General features: G+C 42.6%; 1 protein-coding gene across 4 annotated transcripts in view; it reads left to right on the forward strand.

The window, feature by feature from the left end:
* Positions 1–20,075, forward strand: part of GLCE (glucuronic acid epimerase) — a 34,236-nt gene extending 14,161 nt beyond the window's left edge. For 3 of the 4 annotated variants that reach the window (XM_061553555.1, XM_061553557.1, XM_061553556.1), the window contains exons 2-5: positions 13,688–14,331; positions 15,662–15,898; positions 16,529–17,139; positions 17,443–20,075. In XM_061553555.1, the coding sequence (XP_061409539.1) occupies positions 13,701–14,331; positions 15,662–15,898; positions 16,529–17,139; positions 17,443–17,850 (1,887 nt within the window). In that variant the 5' untranslated portion in view covers positions 13,688–13,700 and the 3' untranslated portion in view covers positions 17,851–20,075. Of the gene's footprint in view, positions 1–13,447; positions 13,465–13,687; positions 14,332–15,661; positions 15,899–16,528; positions 17,140–17,442 lie in introns of those variants that run through there. The other variant, XM_061553558.1, reaches the window with a different exon arrangement.
* The last annotated feature ends 913 nt before the right edge of the window (positions 20,076–20,988 follow it).

The raw sequence follows: 20,988 nt of genomic DNA on the forward strand, positions 1-20,988 counted from the left end.
CATACGCTGTGTGTTGGGAAGTTCATTATGGAATCGGTGGAGATCCTGAAAACAAATCGAGGAGGAGGACCCAAGAGTTGCACCAGGCTTACATCGACATCCTGGATGCGGCTACGTTTATCGTAGATGCAGGAAGGGATCAACTGGTTTATTGCCTCAAGACAGCAGCAGCGGCAATAGTGGGTCGAAGAGTGATTTGGCAAATATAAATCAAACTGACCTCCAGCTCAAAATCAGTTTTAACCACTCTCCCCTTCGAAGGCCAGGCGTTGTTGGCCTATCCCCCTCTTTGTGGACTTCCAAACCGACAATGTTGTACTGAGGATCTCGCCTCAAGTTTCTGCCTAAGGTGGCGTCAATTTTCCATCTGCAACAAGAGCTGCATTTGCCAACATTGCATATGGCTCCCTTTAGATCACAGAGCTCTCCAAATGCTGGACGTGGTGAGAGTCTTAACATTGAATCTTTGAGTTAGGTGAGGATCGCAGAAAGAGGCTTGTTCTGCATGGGAACGACGTCGGGTGCAAATGTCCACCTCCTAAAGAATGCACCAGGTATTGCTACATTTTGACAAAGATGAATCCCCCTGAGGAGTCGGAGAGCCTATTCTGCCGCAGTGGTGGTGACATTGTTAGCCAGGGCATTGATAGGGCGGCATCTTGGAAGTCACCGCACACATTGGTGGCAGGGCACTACAAGCTGGACACCTTGGCCTCGCAGGATGACTCCTTCGGGAGGGCAGTTCTGTCCGCTGCCTTTTCAGGAGTGGCCTGTTCCTCCTCCGTTTACCAGCTTTGGTAAACCTCCTACGCATTGCACAAGTAGTACTAATCGCATATCTGCATTTCCCATAAATATGCTAAATTCCTCTTGATATGCAAATTATTTTGTCAAGGCGCTCTTTCCCCCCCTTCCATCCCAGCTTAAATAGTCGCTCCAAGGCTGGGGTGTGTTTTTCAGACTCTGTCTTCTCGACAGACCTGCTGTTCTCCACCTGAGGACGGCTGCTTGCGTTGTGGCCGAAACGTCGTGAGAATTATTTTCTGTGTTTTTTAATTATTTTATTATTTCCATTCTACGTAACTTTATCGAAAGAACCAAGAAGAAGCTTTGCTACTGTTGCTAATTGTTAAGTGAACACTGGATGGTTGGCATGGATGCAGATATATATTGAAAAAAATATATTTTGTTTCATTATATAAAAAAAAACTTGTTTTGCTGGTCCATGCTGCGGTTTCCCTCACATCCATCCATGCCTTGGCCCACAATGTCACCAGCGCTCTGGAATGGGCTCTCACACCCTGAAGGGGGATCTTTCTCGGTCAACATGTAGCCATGCACCTACATATCTGGGAGTCTTCACTGCTCCTTTTCAATGCCAAGCCATCTCTAATCATCTCCTCTTCTCCACGCAGTTCCTCTTATGCCCATGTGTTGAGGAGTTCCCAGGACGCACTCGGATACGAAGGTAAGTTGAGAGGCGTCCGCCAAAGGTTTATTAAGGATATAACAATAACACAAGGGTATACAACTTCCCAAGGGTTAGGGGTCCTACACTGAGTCCTGCCACACGACCCTGCTCTGTCTGGTCCTAGCCCGGCTAGCTCCGGTCTCTCTCTCTCTCGTGTCGGATCGGGGACTCTGTCAACTCCACCGACTGGAGAGAGAAGCACCTCTACGGCTACCACCGGCTTCTCTTCAGACTCACCCCCCTGGTTCCCTCTTTACCCTTCTACCATTACCCGTTGCCACTGACCCCGCTTTCGTCACGGGGTCTCCCTTAAATACTCTAGGAGATGTGACGTCATCAAGCTGCCCAGCGCGCATGACGTCACGTTCCGTGACGTCATTGCACTGGACGGCACACACGACGCCACGTCCCTATATTACTCCTCTACACATGTAATAATAGTGTGACAATACTTGTGTTTTCCTCTACCTTAAAATTAGTATTTGCTAATGAATAGTGAGGAATTGCTAATTGTTAAGGTTAACCAAGTGACGAGTGGACGGCATGCGTGGCCTAGAGGAACAAGATTGTATTAAAGTAATACACCTTATTGTTTCGTCAAACAGTTAAGTCATCATTTAATTGCACACAATGTTGTGTTGTGTTTCCAAAGCACTCTAGACCAAAATGGTTTGTGAAAGTTCCACAGTGAGCTGCATATTCAGAGTAATAACTCCATATACTTCATGCTGAGATGGGATTTGATTTTTCTATTTGCTCCTTGACAAATGGGTATGCTCCAAATTACACACCACGGTTGTACAACTACTGGAATGGTTGAACAAGGGAGGGACATTTAATGAAGTGTTCCACATTGTGAAGAGGCAGCACAGAGTGTGCAGCACTTTCTCCCCTGGTGATAATGTTCATCGTTAGAATAAAATGACTCCCCAAGAAAAATTAGCAATCCCACATAACTCCAAATCTGTGATCCAGTAATCCATGTATCTCTGTAATACGTGGATTATTGGCGGTTCGCGGCCGCTCCCGTAATCCGCAGCCACTCACCCGACCGATGGAAAACACTTCACGTGCCGGAAACCCACGTACCATAGACGTGGGCGACACTAAAGCATAGCTCCAAGAGTGGAGCTGCAAGGAAACGCAGATGAAATCTTTTTTAACTTAGTAGTTTTTGTGTTGCATCTGCACAGACTAGCCGTGCTGACGTGATTTGTTTAAAGAAAGTATTTTTGCATTTTTGAAGGCTTGGATATCAAGTCTACAAAATGCTAAAACATTTAACGTAGACCTGTATGGCAGATGTATGCCTATAAACGTTTTGCCGAATAACAAAATTGTGCCGCTCTTTTCTCCCATAATCTCCAGCACACCATGGCGGATCAAAATCATTTTCAAAAGCATATTCAAAGTCGCATTCAAAATCATATTCAAAATCATATTCGTGGATTATAGAACAACTTCCCGTGGTATGCCATGAATTACAGGGTCTATAGTATGGTCCCCCAAACCAACGCAGATTATTAGGTTTAAACTGTAAAACCAAAAATGTGAGTTAACATTAACTTTGCAGATTTGTTAAAGAGATGTGAACTTGTTATCTGTTAAGGTATTGAAGTAAACATCCACTGCTGTTTGTGGCTTATTCATCTGAAAGCTTTTTTTCGTAGTTTATACCTTGCGATGTAAAATATAAAATGTCTATTTTGTGAAAAATGCAAATATAGTGTTTTAAATAGTATACTTAGAATTATATTTTAATTTACCCGTTATAGAGTAAGGATCATCTTTGTAAATGTCGGGGCTTTTGTTAAAGTGTGGTATGTTCTTGCATTTTACTCTCAGCTATTTTCAGTGCCTTGGTTTCAAATAATAGGAATAACAGAAGATGAAAATCCGTCCCATTCACTACCAACTTTAGTGTTCCACTAAACATGGAAAATGTAAGCAAAATACGAGCAAAGCCATTTTATAAACTTCCAACGAAAAAATGCTTATCACTCATCTCCTACATTTTCCATTGCCTGTGCCAGTGATTGAGTTAATAGTACATGTACGATTTTTGTTTTGCACATGTGGGTGTGCTAGGTTTCGGTTAAGTGTTACATGACAAGCAGGAACCCACGTATTGTAAACATAATGATCTGTCACACTCGTGTCAGATCATACATGCACCCGCATGGTTATAGGTAGTGTCCTGAACCCTGCATGCATAACAGCAGACATGTTTTACACTTCATATTCAATTAGATGACTTGAAGTTCGATAGACTTAACACATGGGCTCGCCAGAATATTTTTTCTGGCACCTGTCCAGAAATCCAGCGAGGTGGAGGTGATGGAGTGGTCGGGCTGTTCAAAAGTGGACATCAAAGATTCTGTGACATTAGCATGGGTATGTGGATTGTGCGTGGTGTCGTGGCCCAACTTCAGAGTGTTAAAATTGTTCTCAATTAAATCTTGAAAGCTGTACAGTGGCGTAGTGGTTAGCAAACTGCTGTGAAGTTCAATATTCGGCTGAGGCTAACATAAGTGGAGAGAGATATCTGAACGATATTCTTAGGTTTTTTCGGTAAAGTCACGTAGGTAAAAAACGTTAAAAAGCAAAATAAAATAAAAATCACGACGTTTCGGAGGCAAGACGGAAGCTTGTGTTGCCTCTGAAACGTCGTGATTTTATTTTATCTTTATTTTACTTTTATTAATTAAAAAAAAAATTACCTACGTGACTTTACCGAAAAAACCTAAGAATATGAATCATTACAGTCACGAAAGCTTCAAATCTAGAATTATCTGAACGAATCCTGTGCCACCTTTCACCAACCCAAACACTGACCAGAGTGGTGAAGTTGAGATAAGCAAAACCCCATAACTGACGCAGTGAATTGACAAAGGACTTATTTTGTACTCTTATTTTATACACAGGCCATGAATAAGGGCCTTTGCCAGAAATGTTGCTGATTATATATTTTGTATTTTAGGTAGTGTTATTGACGAATATGAGGTTGTTTCTGTTAATTGTGCTTATGCACCACTGCCAATGCAGCATCACCAATTACATTCTCGAGTGGTTACACAGCTGTCCTTTATAACATATACTGTATATTATAGCAGTGGCTTCTCAGTTGTAAAAAAAAATGGACTTTGAGAGAATGAAATAGACAAATATGATGCCATATTTTTTGGCACTTTCGGTAACGTCACGTAGATAGGTTCAAAGAAAATAACAAAAAACTACGACGTTTCGATCGCAACACAAGCAGTCGTCATCTGGAAAGGGGGGTTAGCCTCTAAAGGCAAACTGTTTATAAAGGTTTAACATGGGCGTAGCCCAAGTGTCAGCAGCATGGGCGGGGCAGCTAATGTTAATGTGAGTGGTGGGCAGCGATGGCGCTGGTGGTGGGTTTCCACTAATTAAAGGGCTGCCAGGTAAACATTTGCATGTTAATGTGAGATTGGAGAGCGGCCTCCACGGCGAGCACGCTGAGGTAGCTATGTTAATGTGAGAGATTAGCTCTATGGTGTAGAGTATTGATGAGGGCATTTTTGGATGAATGGTGGTGGGAGTCAGGTTTTAGGTAGGCATCCGTATGAGTTACTTTCCTGTAGACAGTGGCCCATTGAGCCATCTGGTCTCTTTTCGATTAAAACATCCAAGAATGGTAGCTTGCCATCCTTTTCCACCTCCATGGTGAATTTGATGGCTGGGTGTATGGAATTGATGTGGTTGAGGAATTGGTCCAGAGCTGGTCGGCCATGTGGCCAGATGACAAACGTGTTATCTACGTACCTCTTCTACAAGAACAGACGTAGAGTGGATGCCTGGATGGCATCGGTCTCAAAATTTTCCATGAAAATATTGTCTACAACTGGAGATAAGAGAGAACCCATTGGGGTACCTTCAACTTGTTTGTAGAATGTTCCATTCAAGGTGAAGTAAGTGTTGGTGAGGCAGTATCTCACCAGGGCCGGTACATCAGCATTCAGTCCTTGTTGGACCAAATCTTCAATGATTGCGACGGTGTCAGGCACAGCAACTTTGGTAAGCAAAGAGACTATATCGAAACTAACGAGCAAATCACCTGGAGATAGTGAGATGTCCTTAATTAACGATACCAAGTGAGCTGAGGCATTCTTACCAGTGAATGGTTGTAAGTTCTCAGACAGAAATCGGGCCAGTTTGTAGGTGAGTGAGTCAATGGTGGATACGGTGGGACAAAGTGATGTACCTTATGGATTTTTAGTAAGCCATACAATCTGGGTGGTCTAGCAGCAGAGGGTTTTAAGGAAAACCACTTGTAGATTTGAAGCTTTCGTGACAATTATTTTATTATATTTCTATTATTACTTTTAGTAATTTTTAATTTTATTCTTTACCTACGTGACTTTACCTAAAAAAACCTAAGAGTATGAAAACCGCTTGGTTGGTTCGATTACAGATGTCGAATCGGTGATGATATTGTTGGTTTTCGTAACAAGGCTGTTAGTGGGATCTATTTTTTTTATTGTATTGCTACCATCATTAAGTAGGTCCTGAATTTTGTTATTGTATGTGTTTGCTCGTAAATGTGTGTTCTTACCACAACATTTCGGCCTTTTTTCTTTCCCAAATGGAAATGGCGGACGGAAAAGTCTCAATTTGATAATGATGAAAGTTGATGGTGAGCTTTGGCTTACACTGCCCGCAGATATAAAACCTTTACCAGGTTATATCAAGTGAACTGCAACCAAACACCTCCCTTGTCAGGTTGAATAAGCTTTGCTGGCCCTGGTGTCACCGATGAGCAGGTATTTACTTTGGTTTCCATGGACACGATGTCAGGCGAGATGTTGTCTAGCTTCATATCACTCGGCACCAGTGCAGCCATTGAATCTGCCTGTATATATGCAAATCGTACACCCACTGCCTTCGGGAATATCCCGTTTCCAAATTACAACTACGGAAATGCATTTTGAGCCCGGGAAAGACAAGGATGGCCTTGCGTTATTTTATCTAATGTGATTGCTAGGTTTAATTTATGGAGGTTTTTTTTGTCAAAAGACACTTATACATTCTCAATTTTTTTAAACATATTTTTTGGAAGGAGAGTCTGCAAAGATGAACAGCACTGTTGGTAGGACAGACTCCTGTGATTCACTTAAATTCAGCATGAAACGGGCATTGTTAGTTGAATATAAATTGAAAGCAACGAATGCGTTACTAAAATTATTGAACGGTTTGTGTTCACGCTTAAAAAAAAAGTCTGATTGATTAGGAAAAATTACTTCTACATTCCTGAATTCCATGATAATAATTATTTCAACCCTTTTATTAATCAATAGCTAGGTAAGAGCCTCCCTGCTACTGTGCCAATAATGATGGTTGTTTGACCTATACTTCACCATGCTGGTTGGAATGAGCTGGTGAACGGTGATCCCAGCGCAGGTTCGCATACGACTCGCCGCCGATGTTAGTCATGGCCAGGAATTTAACTCGGATCGTTGGATTCGTAATACGGTCCACTAACCACTGCCACCGTCTTTGCCGGTCCACTGCTGGATGAGGGCCTCCCCCACACCTGGGCCGTGATGGCATCTTGGACTATACTTCGCCACGGTGGTCAGCGTGGGTTGGTGAACGTGGGGAGGAGTGCACTGCGCCCTACTGCCCACAACGCTTATTGCACCTGTATCCTGAATACTCTGTATGCATGTTGCACTTCTTTCATACCGTACATAGCCAACCGTGATAATCGGAGGTGTAGGGATGGGTGACTGTGGTCACCATGACTCTGGTTACCCATCCTAGCATGATCCCAGCTCAATGCGGCTTAGCGTCCACGATCTAATTATGGGGAACCTTCCAGGTGATTGCCACGGCTCGACCCATATAAAAAGAACGTCTCCAGGTATACACTGTACGCGTGCGTGAGGAGCAGGAGTGTAGCGGTTAGCGTGTTGTGCTACGAGCCCAGCGACCCAAGTTCAATTTCCGCTCACAGCCAACACCAGTGACGATTATCTCAACCGGTCCTGGGCCTCAAATGAGTACCTGGTACGGTGTGTAAACATCGCCACTGAGGATACAAAGGCGGCCAGGTGCGGTACTGACCACCGACCTCCTCATGTGCCGTGCCGGCCTTCATAAGTGCTCGCCAACAGCACTTGCCCCAACAGTCTGTTGAGGCTATATGGGGATATGTGTATGTGTCTTTGTTTTACGTGTCGGTAAAACATTGTATTTTTATACTTTACATATTTTTAAGCATTGCAATATGACACCCATTTGTGCTAAGTCACATTTGTAATTCTATAAATATTTTTTTCATATGCCATCTTGTGTTATATTTTATTTGGCAAAGCCTTTCTCTTTTAAACAATGCATATGCATTGGCAATGGTTAATGCTCTTCTCCAACATGAGATTGTTAAGAAACAAATCATAACTTGTTTGCAGTTCATAATGGCTGCAGAACTCACACATCCAGTGGTCCATATTTCCCATTCGGCTTCTTTAGTTCAGCACGGCTTGAGATGCCCTAGAAAGTATCGGTAATGACTGCTATCTGCGTTCGCAGCAGCCCCTGCCATAGAGGCGTTTGGCAGGTTTTTCTCAGTGACCATGCCAAGTAAACACTTCTGATTCTTGCGGTGAAACTGATTCATTTGAGGCGGTGTGCAAGCTTGTTGGATGCTGGCAGGGTGGTGCTCTGTGTGGTACATTTGTGAACACATTTCACACATTTCATTTTCTGCATAGGCAATCATATTTATGTAATATCTACCATGCTGTTGAGTTTTATCAAGCTTGCTAAAAGGTAAGTAATATAGGTCTTCCTTATAAAGCAGTGTGCTTATAGTTTGGTGGCAGATTAAAGCGAATGCAGTAACTTCATTTTCAGAGATATGTAATTTTGGGCGTTGTAGGTAGCAGTTATCATTGAGTTGATGTACGCTATCAATGAAGCAAAACAATATCTTAAGACATCGTTGGAGCTTTGCATTCAATGTGCCCTCTATTACTGCCAGTTTTACAAGCTTCACTTGTTATGGATTGATATGGCAGGTTCATAAATTGTGCTTTGCACCCTGATATCTGCTCCTCCCTCTCATCTCCTTGTATTTATTTGACTACCTGCGCACGCACGTATTTTGCCGTGATTTACAGCAGTCCCACTGAATGTATGTTCTCCCTCCCACTGGAACAAATGTAATGGCCAGCTCTTCTCAAGTACTTGTTTGATAATTTTCTAATTTAATTGTCATAGATATCGATTGACATCGGGATTCATTAGTCTAATTGTTAGTTAGCATTCAAATTATTTCTAAGTGGTCTATATTTTACTTGAATGTTGTGTTTCCTTGATTTAATTTAAACATCTCGGATAAAGAGCTATTTATAATTCCAAAATTATTCTGCTTGTATATCTAAGTACCATGTCAATTGATATCACAAATACATTTAGACTCCCATTGTATGCAACCTCTGCACGTAGTAGTGAAATTTTAATTACATGTAAAACATTTGAAGTAATAATAATATGACCATGAGACACACGGGTCAAAGTGTTCCCGTTTTGTAGTCACTTAACACCATTGTGCTGTTTGGAAATTCTTAGCACTCACGGATTATTGCACTTGCGGATTATTGTAGGATCTAGGGAGAATCTGTCATAGTTTGTATAATATATGCATTGTGGATTGCCCATTCAGTTCATTGTAGCGTCAGTGACGCGAATAGGTGGCCAGAGGAAAGAGTGATCGGGTCCTGTCAAACTAAATTTATATAATCATTGGAAACGTATTTGCGGTTTCATGTTTTATCTATACACACACACTTAAAATGTGGGCATGTATCACAGAATGAATTCAGCATTTAATGACGCCAGTGTATATTGGCGTTGAGTGTTAATTTGCCTCGGTGGGATTCCTGAGGACAAAAAAACAGTTGAAACTTAGACCGAATATAATTTTGTCGAAACATTACACATCAGTTGCCTGCAGCTCGTGCTTGTTAAACTGAGACTCTCCCCGATTTTGTTGTTGTTGTGAATCTAAAATTTGTATCTGCATATTTTTGACATTTTTTTTGCTTTGATGTGCTTTTATTCATGTGCATCAGTTTTTTTTTGTGTTCAAGCCATCTTTGCACCATTACGTTCAGTTGATTAGCTTTTGCCATCTGCCATTGTTATCGAGCTGATTGCTGTTTTGGGCTTGGGGAAATGGCACGGATTTATCATCTTTGCTAAAAGGTATGCTTCTTCAATACACCTGTTTTTCGTGGTTTGTGTTCGCTCCCCCACCCCCAATTTTCACCTTGTCACAACATTCTTCTCTGGAGTCTCCATGCAGTGATTACGAGCCACTCGGGAGGCGATTGCGCTTAGTTAAATATCTTTGCTAGACGTAAAACAATTGTTCGTGGTGTGCGTGTGTTGAAACAAAATACCAGACTGGAATTATAATTCACGTTTGTCTTTGGGGGTGTTTGGACAGTCGTTCACATGAGCCACTGTAGTTTTTAGGTAATATTTGTTGAACTCGGTACCATGGCGCATTGCTGGTAAAAATATGTCCATTACTGTTTCGTTATTGGATCGTGCATTAACTTTTTCGTGCCTTTTATTTCACAATGGCCCACTTTAATTATTAATTTTAATGTGCACGAGATTAAATGGCGCTAGTAACACAGAAAATGGGCTGCAAGGCATCGCGATTAATGTCACGCGATTCCTTCCGCTGAGCATGCACTAGAGAGCGGAGCTTTTCGCGAGCGATCCATCACGGTAGGAGCCATCGGGACGCCTGGGTATTAAATATCGCATACAACCCGACATTCTGCCTGATCAGCCATTCCAAGGTAATGTACGATGAGACAAATGCCAGTTGGCAGTGCTGTGACAGTATCACATTAAAATGAACGTTGCTGAAAAATGTATATGACGCTCCGCCAGTCCGACCATGCATCACCACGTACGAAATACATCTCGGTCGCGGCATTGTTTGGTCTCAGAAATATGCTGAGAGATTAGGCGTCTTTATGCTTGTGCAGGAATGCTTTAGTTTGGAAAGATCTGCGGTTTTTTTGGGGGGGTGAAAATATTGCATGGAAGGAATTGTTGCATGCTTAATATCATTTTTTTACAGGATGCAAATTCGTTTTGTGATGACAGCATGCTACGACACTGAGTGATGTCTCGAACATCAAGTGTCTCTTTGACATCCGAATTTTGCGGCAACTTTGCGCCGTGGTCTATAAGCTTAGTTTATTTTTGTGAGTATAATGTCTTAATATGTGGTACATGCAATGTGTATATGCAGAGTACTATATATATGTGTGAAACAGGCATAGATAAACACCCTTTGTGCTTTCAGCTGAGTTGGTACTTTAGGATTATGTGTGGGAACGTGTATTCTTTTTTACTGTAAGTGCTTTGGAGCTTGTATGCGCTTCGGGGCATATGGGCTTATTCAACCTTGTGCTCATGCGGGGCTGTGTGTGAGTGCATGTGTTTGTGTGCAAGCATATGGAAGCATTTGAATATTTTATTGTCTGTATGCACTCGAGTGCCAGAACTATGAGTGTGCACGCATTGTCGGCGTTTATCAGCGTGTGCTCGTCGTACATACGTGTGCGCAAGTGTGGACGGTTGTGTGTCTTGCACTTCTGTATGCGTGTTTATGTTGGCATGCTGCTACGTGTCCCAATGCGCGCTTGTGTCTGCAACCAATTTTCTGTTGAAAGCCTTCTTAATTATCTGCAAGCAGTTGTGACAGTAGGTTCTCATCCTCGGCAAAGAGTAGTTCACTCTTTGCTGAATGCACGGTTTTCGTGTGTGCCTTTTCACAAGGGAATTCTTGTGTTTAGAGCACTTTTGCTCTAAGTTACAAAATGCAGCATCATGCACAGTTTGATATGTTTAAGTTTCAGGGCCTTTTTCTGTTTTTAAAACCACCGTGTGTATGTTGATGGCAATGACGGTGGTTATACATTTAACACGTGTAGGCAAAAAAAAACATTTCGATCTTGTTTTCCTCTTTTAATCACCTTTTGAATTTGGGTTTACAGAGACGTAACAGGTGTTTTAGTGAATGCCGTTGGAATGATTGTGCAGCACATTCAAAATTTGATTACACTCGCAAGGGTAAGCGGATTGTGTGCATTACTGCTATGAATCTAAATGTGGACCGTGCGTGCAGATGCCTAATATTTCCTACTTCGCAGGAGGAGCATATTTTGTAAGCACCCATGAGTGTAATAGCAATGGATTGTATGTGGATAGGAAATTGACTGAAAAGCAATTTGTGTCAGAGATCATCACAAAGGCATTGGAAAGCCTAAGGTCAACCAAAGTAAATAATTGTAAAGCACGATGATATCGCAAAAAAAAAATTTGTCAGTGTTTTCAGCTATAAAGACATTTGTAAGGTAAAGAAATATCAAGGGTTTAGATCTGCTCTCATACCTACTCCGGTTTTTGTGTGCGATAAATTTAGATGTTGTTCTTTTATGCCGTGATGAAATGAACATTTGAAGAAAAAAAATCACTGCAGTAGCTTACATGGTCATTTAATACTTAGGATTTTCTTGCACAACTGAAAGAGCATTAAAGTACATGCGATGCTTTGCTATAATCCATTTAAGACTTATTGAATAATGGCTTGTGCTCACGTATTGTCGGGGTGAAGTCTTGTGCCGCAAAGGCAGTATGGCACGCACGGTCCTATGGGGAGGGGGGGTGCTTTTACCACCCGGCGCCGACGGACTACGGAGCTTCACTCGGCGTCCGACGTTTCGTCTCGCTGAGCCAGCTCGCATCTTGGCCGCGCTCGCTGCTCGCTGCACACTCGACGGCGAGCACTTCCCAGTACCTCCAGGAGATCCGCCGTGGCCGATATCGATTTTATTTGGGGACTCATTAACTCGACCATCATCGATCCCGTCTTCCCGTAATGCTCAATTTAAATGTTATTCTTGCTATGAGTGGCTTGCTTTAGCACATGGTAAGGCATCCAAATGGAATCTCGGAACCTTGACAAGCATTTTATAATCAGCTTGGCTTCATTTGCACACACACACACAAAACGCCTTTGATGTATTTTCTCTTAATGTGGAATATTTGTGCTTGAAAATATTTAAGCATTTTTTACATTCTGTGTCCGTGTTTTCAGTGCCAAGCCATTGCCCCCTGCAGTGTTAATCATTAGCTTTTACACATTCCAGCTTTTGATTTATTATCTTGCCTGACTGTCCATTGGACTAGTGGACTGTCCAACAGATGATCAGCCCCGAAGCTCTTTCGCTATAGTGGCAGAGCCCAGTACGTTATGCCACGTGAAGTACAATTAGATACAACCATGTATTTATCTTATATTTAAATGTAACTTTTGATTCTTGCTGTCATTTTTCATTTCGTGAAACTGTCACACATTTGTACTTTTCATTTTCCAAGTACTCCATGTAATGCAAACATTTGAAAAAATAATACTATGCTGTCGTACGTTTTTGCAAACAAAAATGTTGAGAAAGAGCAATGTTTTGTTTTTGTTAGACATAAATAACATTCTTTATGTGTACATACTGTTTGCACAGACATATGTGTACTGGAGCCCAAGGTTAAATCTTGACAGATTTGGGCTGTTGTGGATGAAAGCCAAACTGTATGTGGAACTCAAGTGAATATGAGCAAACATGTTTTCTATAATAGCACATTGATGGCATTCAGATTTTGGCAGTTTGCTGCATGAAAACCATGCATTGATATTCGTATAATTTTTTATTATATAACTCTGAATTTTCATAATTGGTAATGAGGGCAATAATAAATAATATTTAATGTTATAATTGTCTGGAAATGATTATGCTTGCTTTTATGTGGCTTGGCAGAGTGTTTTCTTAAGGTGCCTTGCAAGACAATACGTGCCTGTAACAAGAGTGGTATGCTGTACTGTTTAGTGTAAGAGTAACAGGCAAGCCGATACTTGCTTTAGCATGGCAGACGCAAACACTTTCGTAAGTGTTGCTGGTATTTTGGCATACTTTTTCACAGCTGCTGGAGAATGTTAGGTTTTATGTAACATTCATAATTTAAAATAATAATACTACACAAAACAGTTAAGTTAATCTGAGAACATAACAGCATGCGAATTTCACCGAATCAGGGTTAAGGCAGTGCAGTGCGGGCTTATTTTGGGGCGGGGACATTGATCGCGATGTTTTTACTTTTGCCTTTCAGATACAGTCCCAACATGCGCTGCTTGGCGGCACGCGTTAACTATCGGTCCCTGATCGTCATCTGCGCTCTCTTCTCCTTGGTGACCATCCTGCTGTGGAACAAATGTGGCACAGAGAGCACGCACGTCTTGGAGGGCCTAGGCACGGGCAAGGAGCCCGACAGACACCACCGCTCTGTGCTGGGAGATGCGGTGGCCCACGCCGACCCCAATGACATTCCTCAGGGTATGATGCAGCCGGCTGTTGTCGTGGATGGCGGACCCGGCCAAGGGAATGGTGACATGCGCCACCAGCCCCCAGCTGCGCCCGTGGTGTCGCCCGTCCCATTGCTCAAACCCGCGAACGCAGGCAAGCCCCTCGGCATCAAGTACGAAGAGATCGATTGTGTTGTCAATGATGATTACACTGTCAAGGGCCGTCGAGAAGGCAGCGATGTCTATCTGCCCTTCAGCTGGGTGGAGAAGTATTTTGAGGTTTATGGGAAGATCGTCCCGTACGATGGCTTTGAGAGGTTTGAGTTCTCACACTCTTACTCGAAGGTGTACAACCAGCAGGACCTGTACAAGCCAGATGGCGTCTTCATGTCCTTTGAGGGCTACAATGTGGAAGTTCGTGACCGTGTCAAGTGCATCAGTGGAGTGGAAGGTCTGTATGACTTTTAAAAAATGTGTGCACTGCTATGTCAAATATCATTAGCCGCATTATGAGTTTTATATTTCGGTTCAATCTGAGTAAATTATTCGTGAAAGCTAAGAATGTCGAGAAGTGAGTTGAAAACACATGTCAAGCGTATAAATGTAATCTAATTTGGATGTCAGAAAACATTTACATGCCAATTTTTTGTTAGAAAAACTGCATAATATGTAAAATATGTCTGTTGCGTTGATTTACCGACTTCAAGGCTTATTAAAAAGTAAAAAGGTAAATGTTTAAAAGTTTGTACGAGCACATTTAATCATTTAAGTAGTCCTGCGACGTGTACTCTATTCTGTTATGGAACAAGAGGTTTTTCTTATTGATTTTACTGCTTTTTTAACCTTGTGAAAAATAAAGCACAGCATTCTAAAGCTGTCATGAGCTCTACTCGACATCCATTAAGGTTACAGAATATCATTACTATCGATTCAACTTAAACTGTGCATGTCATCAAGGTATGATGTAGAATACATTAAAAAGGTCTCTAGGAAATCTAATTTAACATTACTGTAATATTTCCCGGGGGTGTTTTGGGAAAAAAATAATGGACAAAAAACGTTTGATTTTTCACAACAAGAGGTAACCTTTTTAAGATTCTAGTCCTTGCGTTTGAAGATATTGATTTGTGTTGAGGTCTGGTTTGTAGGTGTAGTTGAGCCTGATGTATACTGCTGATGGAACGCTTAACAAAATGCTGAAAATAAAACGTGGTTAATGTTTCTTAGCAATTCATCATGACCACATCTGTGGGGGGGGGGGGGGGGGGGGAAATCGTCTTTAAGCGAGAAAATATTTTTAGAAAGTCACTTTGATAAGTACTTACACATGTATAGTATAATGTCTATTTTATTTCGATTTAAAGCTTTCGTGACTGCAGGTATTCATCTTCTTGGTTCTTTCGGTAAAGTCACGTAGAATGGAAATAATAAAATAATAACAATAAAACATAATAAAATTATTCTCACGACGTTTCGGCCACAACGCAAGCAGCCGTCCTCAGGTGAAGAACAGGTCTGTCGAGAAGACAGAGTCTGAATTTTTTTTTGTTTCATACTCTGTCTTCTCGACAGACCTATTCTTCACCTGAGGACGGCTGCTTGCGTTGTGGCCGAAACGTCGTGAGAATTATTTTATTATGTTTTATTTTTATTATTTCCCTTCTACATGACTTTACCGAAAGAACCAAGAAAATGTCTATTTTGTTAGGTTTTATGTAAGTCGAGTTTCGTTTGCCTGCTTCTTCATATCAAAAGTACATCTTCTCACATTTGTCGTGCAGGTGTGCCAATATCAACGCAGTGGGGTCCACAGGGCTACTTCTACCCAATCCAGATAGCCCAGTATGGCCTGAGCCACTTCAGCAAAAACCTGACCGAGAAAGCTCCTCGCGTGGAGGTCTATGAGACCGGAGAGGGTGGTGGGCCCTCCTCACACTGGGACGTCCCTGGTGGGTGCTCACTTATCAGCGTAATGGACCGGGAGAGAGCAAACTACGTCAAGCAGTTTGCCACAGCAGGTAAGCGTTTACTGCTGTCCTTACTCCGCAATCCTCGAGGTCATTTATTAAGCAGGGATTGTGAGGACGGCCCATCTGCTTCTCCTGAAAGCTTATGGAGTCTTGCCTGCTGGCATTGTGTCAAATCCCTTGGTTAATTTTATTTCAATCCCCTTGTCAACAAGTTGCCAAGCTTGGAGAAATCACCCGTTATTTTGTACGCGTCTGGTTACTGTGCACACTTTGCGGGAGCTTGGAGTATTTTTCTTGCCTTTAGGCACTATATTTATTTAACATGCATGTAAATCCATGCTTGCATTTTAATTACAATGCAGGCCTACATAGAACTGCGAGATCTATAACAGGAGCAACTGAATGTTTTTTTTACGTCAGAGCTCTGCGGGTTTACGTTTGAATAGCATTACATTACAAAAGAGATGTTTGCCTCAATGGGTTCTCACCCGGTGAAATTATTTCATTCGATGAATTATCTTCTTATTATTATGAGATAATAATGTAACGTACATATGAAGCCTGGGTATACCGTTGTTTTTTTTCATAACTTTCACCTCCTCGTTGCGTAAATGTTGCGGCCATCTTTTTAAGTGACCAATGCATATCGGTTGAGTGACATTCCGTCGTCTACTGCAGAGTCGTCAAAAGGGGTTTCCCGTGCACTCGAGAACACCAAGGACTTCATGCTGTCTTTGAACGTCAAGTTTCAGTCAAACGGCAGCATTTCCGTTGAGCTGGAGACCACCGAGAAGCGGTACACGATACACTATGTCACGAACAAGCAGCTCCTGCACGTAAAAGAGCGAGACATTTACTACGGCATCGGAGAGCGAACCGTGTGGAGCACCCTCACCCGCGACCTCCTCACAGACCTCAAGAAAGGGGTGGGCCTCTCCAACACCAAAGCCGTGAAGCCCACCAAGATACTGATCCGCAAAGTCAGCAGAGTGACGCTGCGTGGGAAAGGGGCGGTCGACAATGTGACCCTGGCCACCACCGCGCACATGGCGGCCTTCTTCGCGGCCAGCGAGTGGCTCATCCGCAACCAGGACGGCAAGGGAGGCTGGCCCATCGGCGTCACGCGCCGGCTCGGGGAGGGCTTTCGGCCGCTGGAACCCGGCTGGTACTCGGCGATGGCACAGGGTCAGGCGATGTCCATACTTGTCCGGGCCTACCGCCTCACGAGGGACGAGCGATACCTGCGTGCTGCTCTCAGAGCAACAGGTCCCTTCACGATTGCATCGCAGGTGAATCTTCTTTGCTGGGCTATAACTTGGGCATCGGTGCTTCGTGAATGTGGGTGCTGTGGTGTTTTATAAAGAAAGAAATAATTAGGTCGTAATGTTTAATTCGATTTCTGGTATTGCGCGTGCACTCTGCAGCTGAAAGTAATCTCGGCTGTTATGTAAGTCTATTTTAATTGCTCCTCGAGGTATATATTTTTTATGTACTTTGCAATCTCATTAAAAGTGTGTCCATCACAAAATGTTTATTTTCAAAGCAGCGCCTTAAATCTTTGAAATGCTGCGCTGTTTTTTTTTCATTGGCAGGACGGCGGGGTGAAGGCAGTCTTCATGAACCGCTACGACTGGTACGAGGAGTACCCCACTTCGCCAAGCTCTTTCGTCCTCAACGGCTTTATCTACTCCCTCATCGGCCTGTACGACCTCAGCCAAACGGCCGGCGAGGCGGAGGGCGGGGATGCGCGACGGCTCTTCCAGCGCGGCATGGAGTCGCTGCGCGCCCTGTTGCCCCTCTACGACTCCGGCGCGGGCACCATCTATGACCTGCGGCACTTCGTGCTGGGCATCGCGCCCAACCTGGCGCGCTGGGACTACCACACGACGCACATTAACCAGTTGCAGTTGCTGGCCTCCATCGACCCCGCGCCGATCTTCAAGGAGACCGTCCGCCGATGGCTGGGCTACATGAAAGGACAAAAAGCTAAACACAACTGAGGCTGGTGTCGTTCCATGTGGAGCTTCTTGGAAGATCTTGAATATAGATGATTATGTAGAGGTTATGTTTTAAATTTAGAGTTTTTTTTTATTAAATAGACATTTGCATAACTTATGTCATAAATGGTCCAAAACCAATTCAAGATGGTACCAAAGAAAGCATGAGATAGAGTAAAGGTGATATGCATTCAATGATTGCTATAATGATAGTTTGGCCAGATGTTATATTTCACCTCCCACATCCAAAATATCCAAAAGTCCTGCCATGCTGTTTTGTGTAAATATCCTTCACTGTTTTAACCACATTTATAATTTCCACAACTCTTTAAGCGAGCAGGAATCGGCTGAGCATTTGGCACTTTCAGAATTTTAAATGGTGGGAATACTTGAAAATGTTTCTTTTCTGTTAAAGCGATAAACATTGATTTTTACATTCCATTTATTACTAACTATATTTCTACGATAATACAGCATGGTCGCGGTTTGGCTACTTTGGACTTATAAGCACAAGTCTAGTTTTTATCTGTTGGAACGGTAAAGGCATGTAATGGCAAAATAAGCCACGGGCTGTTCTTTGTGTGTTAATGCACATTTGTGCTTGTAGGGGATTTTTTTTGGGGTTGAACATCCAGTCAGGTTTGCTTTAAGGTGTGAATTTAGATTGCTGCTTCCAATGTTATATTTTTCAAAGGCTTTTTGTTGAAAGATTATATTTGATACTGTGGGTTTTTTTGTACATCCGAGGCGCCGAGACCATTTTTTCCACACCAATAGGAGCTGGTCACACTCTTTCTCTCTCTCTCCCACCAAGGATCTGCGGATTAAGACTGTGGAGGAGAATCGCACGACAAAGGCACTCGTCGCAGGGTTCCTGCGCCTTGCATTCAGTAGGGGATGCCACTTTTATTTGCTGTGGCACGGTGGTTAATTTTTTGGATTTAATTAGATTAGGAAATATTGCGCAACTCTGTTTTTAATTATTTGACAAACGACGACTTGTAAATTATAAACTATGTTTTATCTTACCAGGTAAGACCCACTTAGCTATATAGCTCTTTTTCAGAAGCGACCTGGCCACAAATAATTTCTTAATGAAGTGGCTTATCGCGTGGACATTTAGAGCCGCCAAATACTCTAAATGCACGTTTCTAAATCTGGAGGGAAAAAGCGAAGGACCTGGAGAAAAATCCACGCGATCATGGAGAGAACTCGCAAACTCCTAATATACAGGTGTCAGGATTGAACCACGATCTCCTGCATACCAGGCAAGGTAGTTAACATCTCGCCACCATGATGTAATAATTCAGTTTACTTATCTACCATGGAATTTGTCAACTGGGATGTTTGGCCAGTTATTTTAAATTAGTACCTTTCATCCATTTTCATTCTAGGGTTTCCTGTTCATATACACATCTGCGCTTTCCTCTTTGTGTTTGATGCATACAAAGGGTCTTACACAGAATGCCACAGGATATCTTGAAGAACGTTGATCTAGCTGAATGTAGTCCAAAGGCAACCTCAGAGAGATGTAATCTGTACACCTCCACATAGTGAGTCATGGGCATTGTCTTGAATAAGATGTTTTTCTTTGGCTAAAGCATCTGCAAAACTCGTGGAGCCCCAAAAACGCAACGGCGGTGGGGGTGGGAACAGGCACACGGTAGCTTCGTGGCCTGTGCAGGCTCCGTAACGGATGAGACGACTCAAAAGGAATTGGCACAGCAAGGCTGTAGGTGAATTTTCAGTGTCAAGAGAGTGTGCTCTGTTGACTCTTGCTATAAAAAACACTCTTCTTGAGAAGCACTTGGATGCCCCGAGATCGGGCATCACCACTCAATACCAGGCATTTTGGACAGCTTTTCAAGCTTTCATTTGTATAGCTGCGAATCCCACGAAATTGGATGTGCTCGACTACAAAGGGTAATACAGTATGCACGTATCAGAGCATGCCTGTGCTTTGGCAACAAATGACTTGATGAATTATCATGGCAGAAAAATAATGTTTTGAATTTAAATTATTGCATGGGTGCATGCTACCTACTCAAAATAGATTATTATTATCTAGTTAAATCAATGTTAGTGGTAACTGCAGAAATGATTACGGTGGCCCCTAGTGGCATAGCACAGTAGTTGCTTTTTTGGGACTACTTTACTGCAGTGTCTGATCTCGTTACCTTCCCAACGCATTAATGCATTTCATATAATTGATGAAACCACGGTGCTTTCAACAAATTGTGAAATATGAATGATGGTCATTAGCTTAAGGCACTGTCAATTGGCACGGGGGGAGGTCAACATCCTGCAAAATATGAAAGGTGTCAGGCTTGTCAGCATGTCGCCAGTGAGTCAAGCTTCAGTCAAAGGACACATCATCATCACGCATGTATTCTTGTAATAAGGTGGATGTCTGAAAATTTCCTGAGTCATGCAGTCTAATGAGTGACTGCACATGTGTCAGTGTTTCTAAATTTCTGCAGCTGATGGTGACGGGTCTTGTGCGAGAGTCGGCACAACCGAAGAGCCATTGCAAGGTGCTCTGGAAGGTGCCATTCATATGACAGATTAAATCGCATGCATTTTAATATTTTGACATTTGCAAGTGAAAAAATTACTTCCAAAATGTGCAGATCACACTGCCGTTAAGCAATGATGATAGACTGGGTCACTTTCCTGTGAATTTCCATCGTCCTGTTTATGACGGTCTACTCCCTCCTCTCCATTTTAGTTAAAAAGGCCCATTTTACAAAATAGTCATAGTAATTTATCTTTGCCTTAGTTGGTAATTCTGACATTCAGGCTTTAGATGTAGTGTGAGATTGAGAATAGATATTTCCATGAATGAAATTATATCCAACCTGTTGTTTTGAAATAGAGGCTGTTCATATGAATAATTTAACCTAGAAATTGGCCCAACATCTTTGCACTTGTGATATGCGTTCGAGAGGGCGCCTTTCAAAGGAGATGGAGCGCTGAAATCAGCTCGTGGTGTGCAATAATTAGGTGGATTGTTACATAGCAGGATAGTGAGAATTGGCTGTGGTTTGGTCAGCCCTTCATCCAGCAGTAGATCGACTAAAGCCAATGATGATGACCTGCGATGCTCCAAGCATCTTGTTTTCCTTGGACTGGTCTCGGGAA

The sequence above is a fragment of the Lethenteron reissneri genome, chromosome 18 (genome assembly GCF_015708825.2).
Source record: "Lethenteron reissneri isolate LAM-NWPU_2019-01 chromosome 18, ASM1570882v1, whole genome shotgun sequence".
Classification (NCBI taxonomy): Eukaryota; Metazoa; Chordata; class Hyperoartia; order Petromyzontiformes; family Petromyzontidae; genus Lethenteron; species Lethenteron reissneri.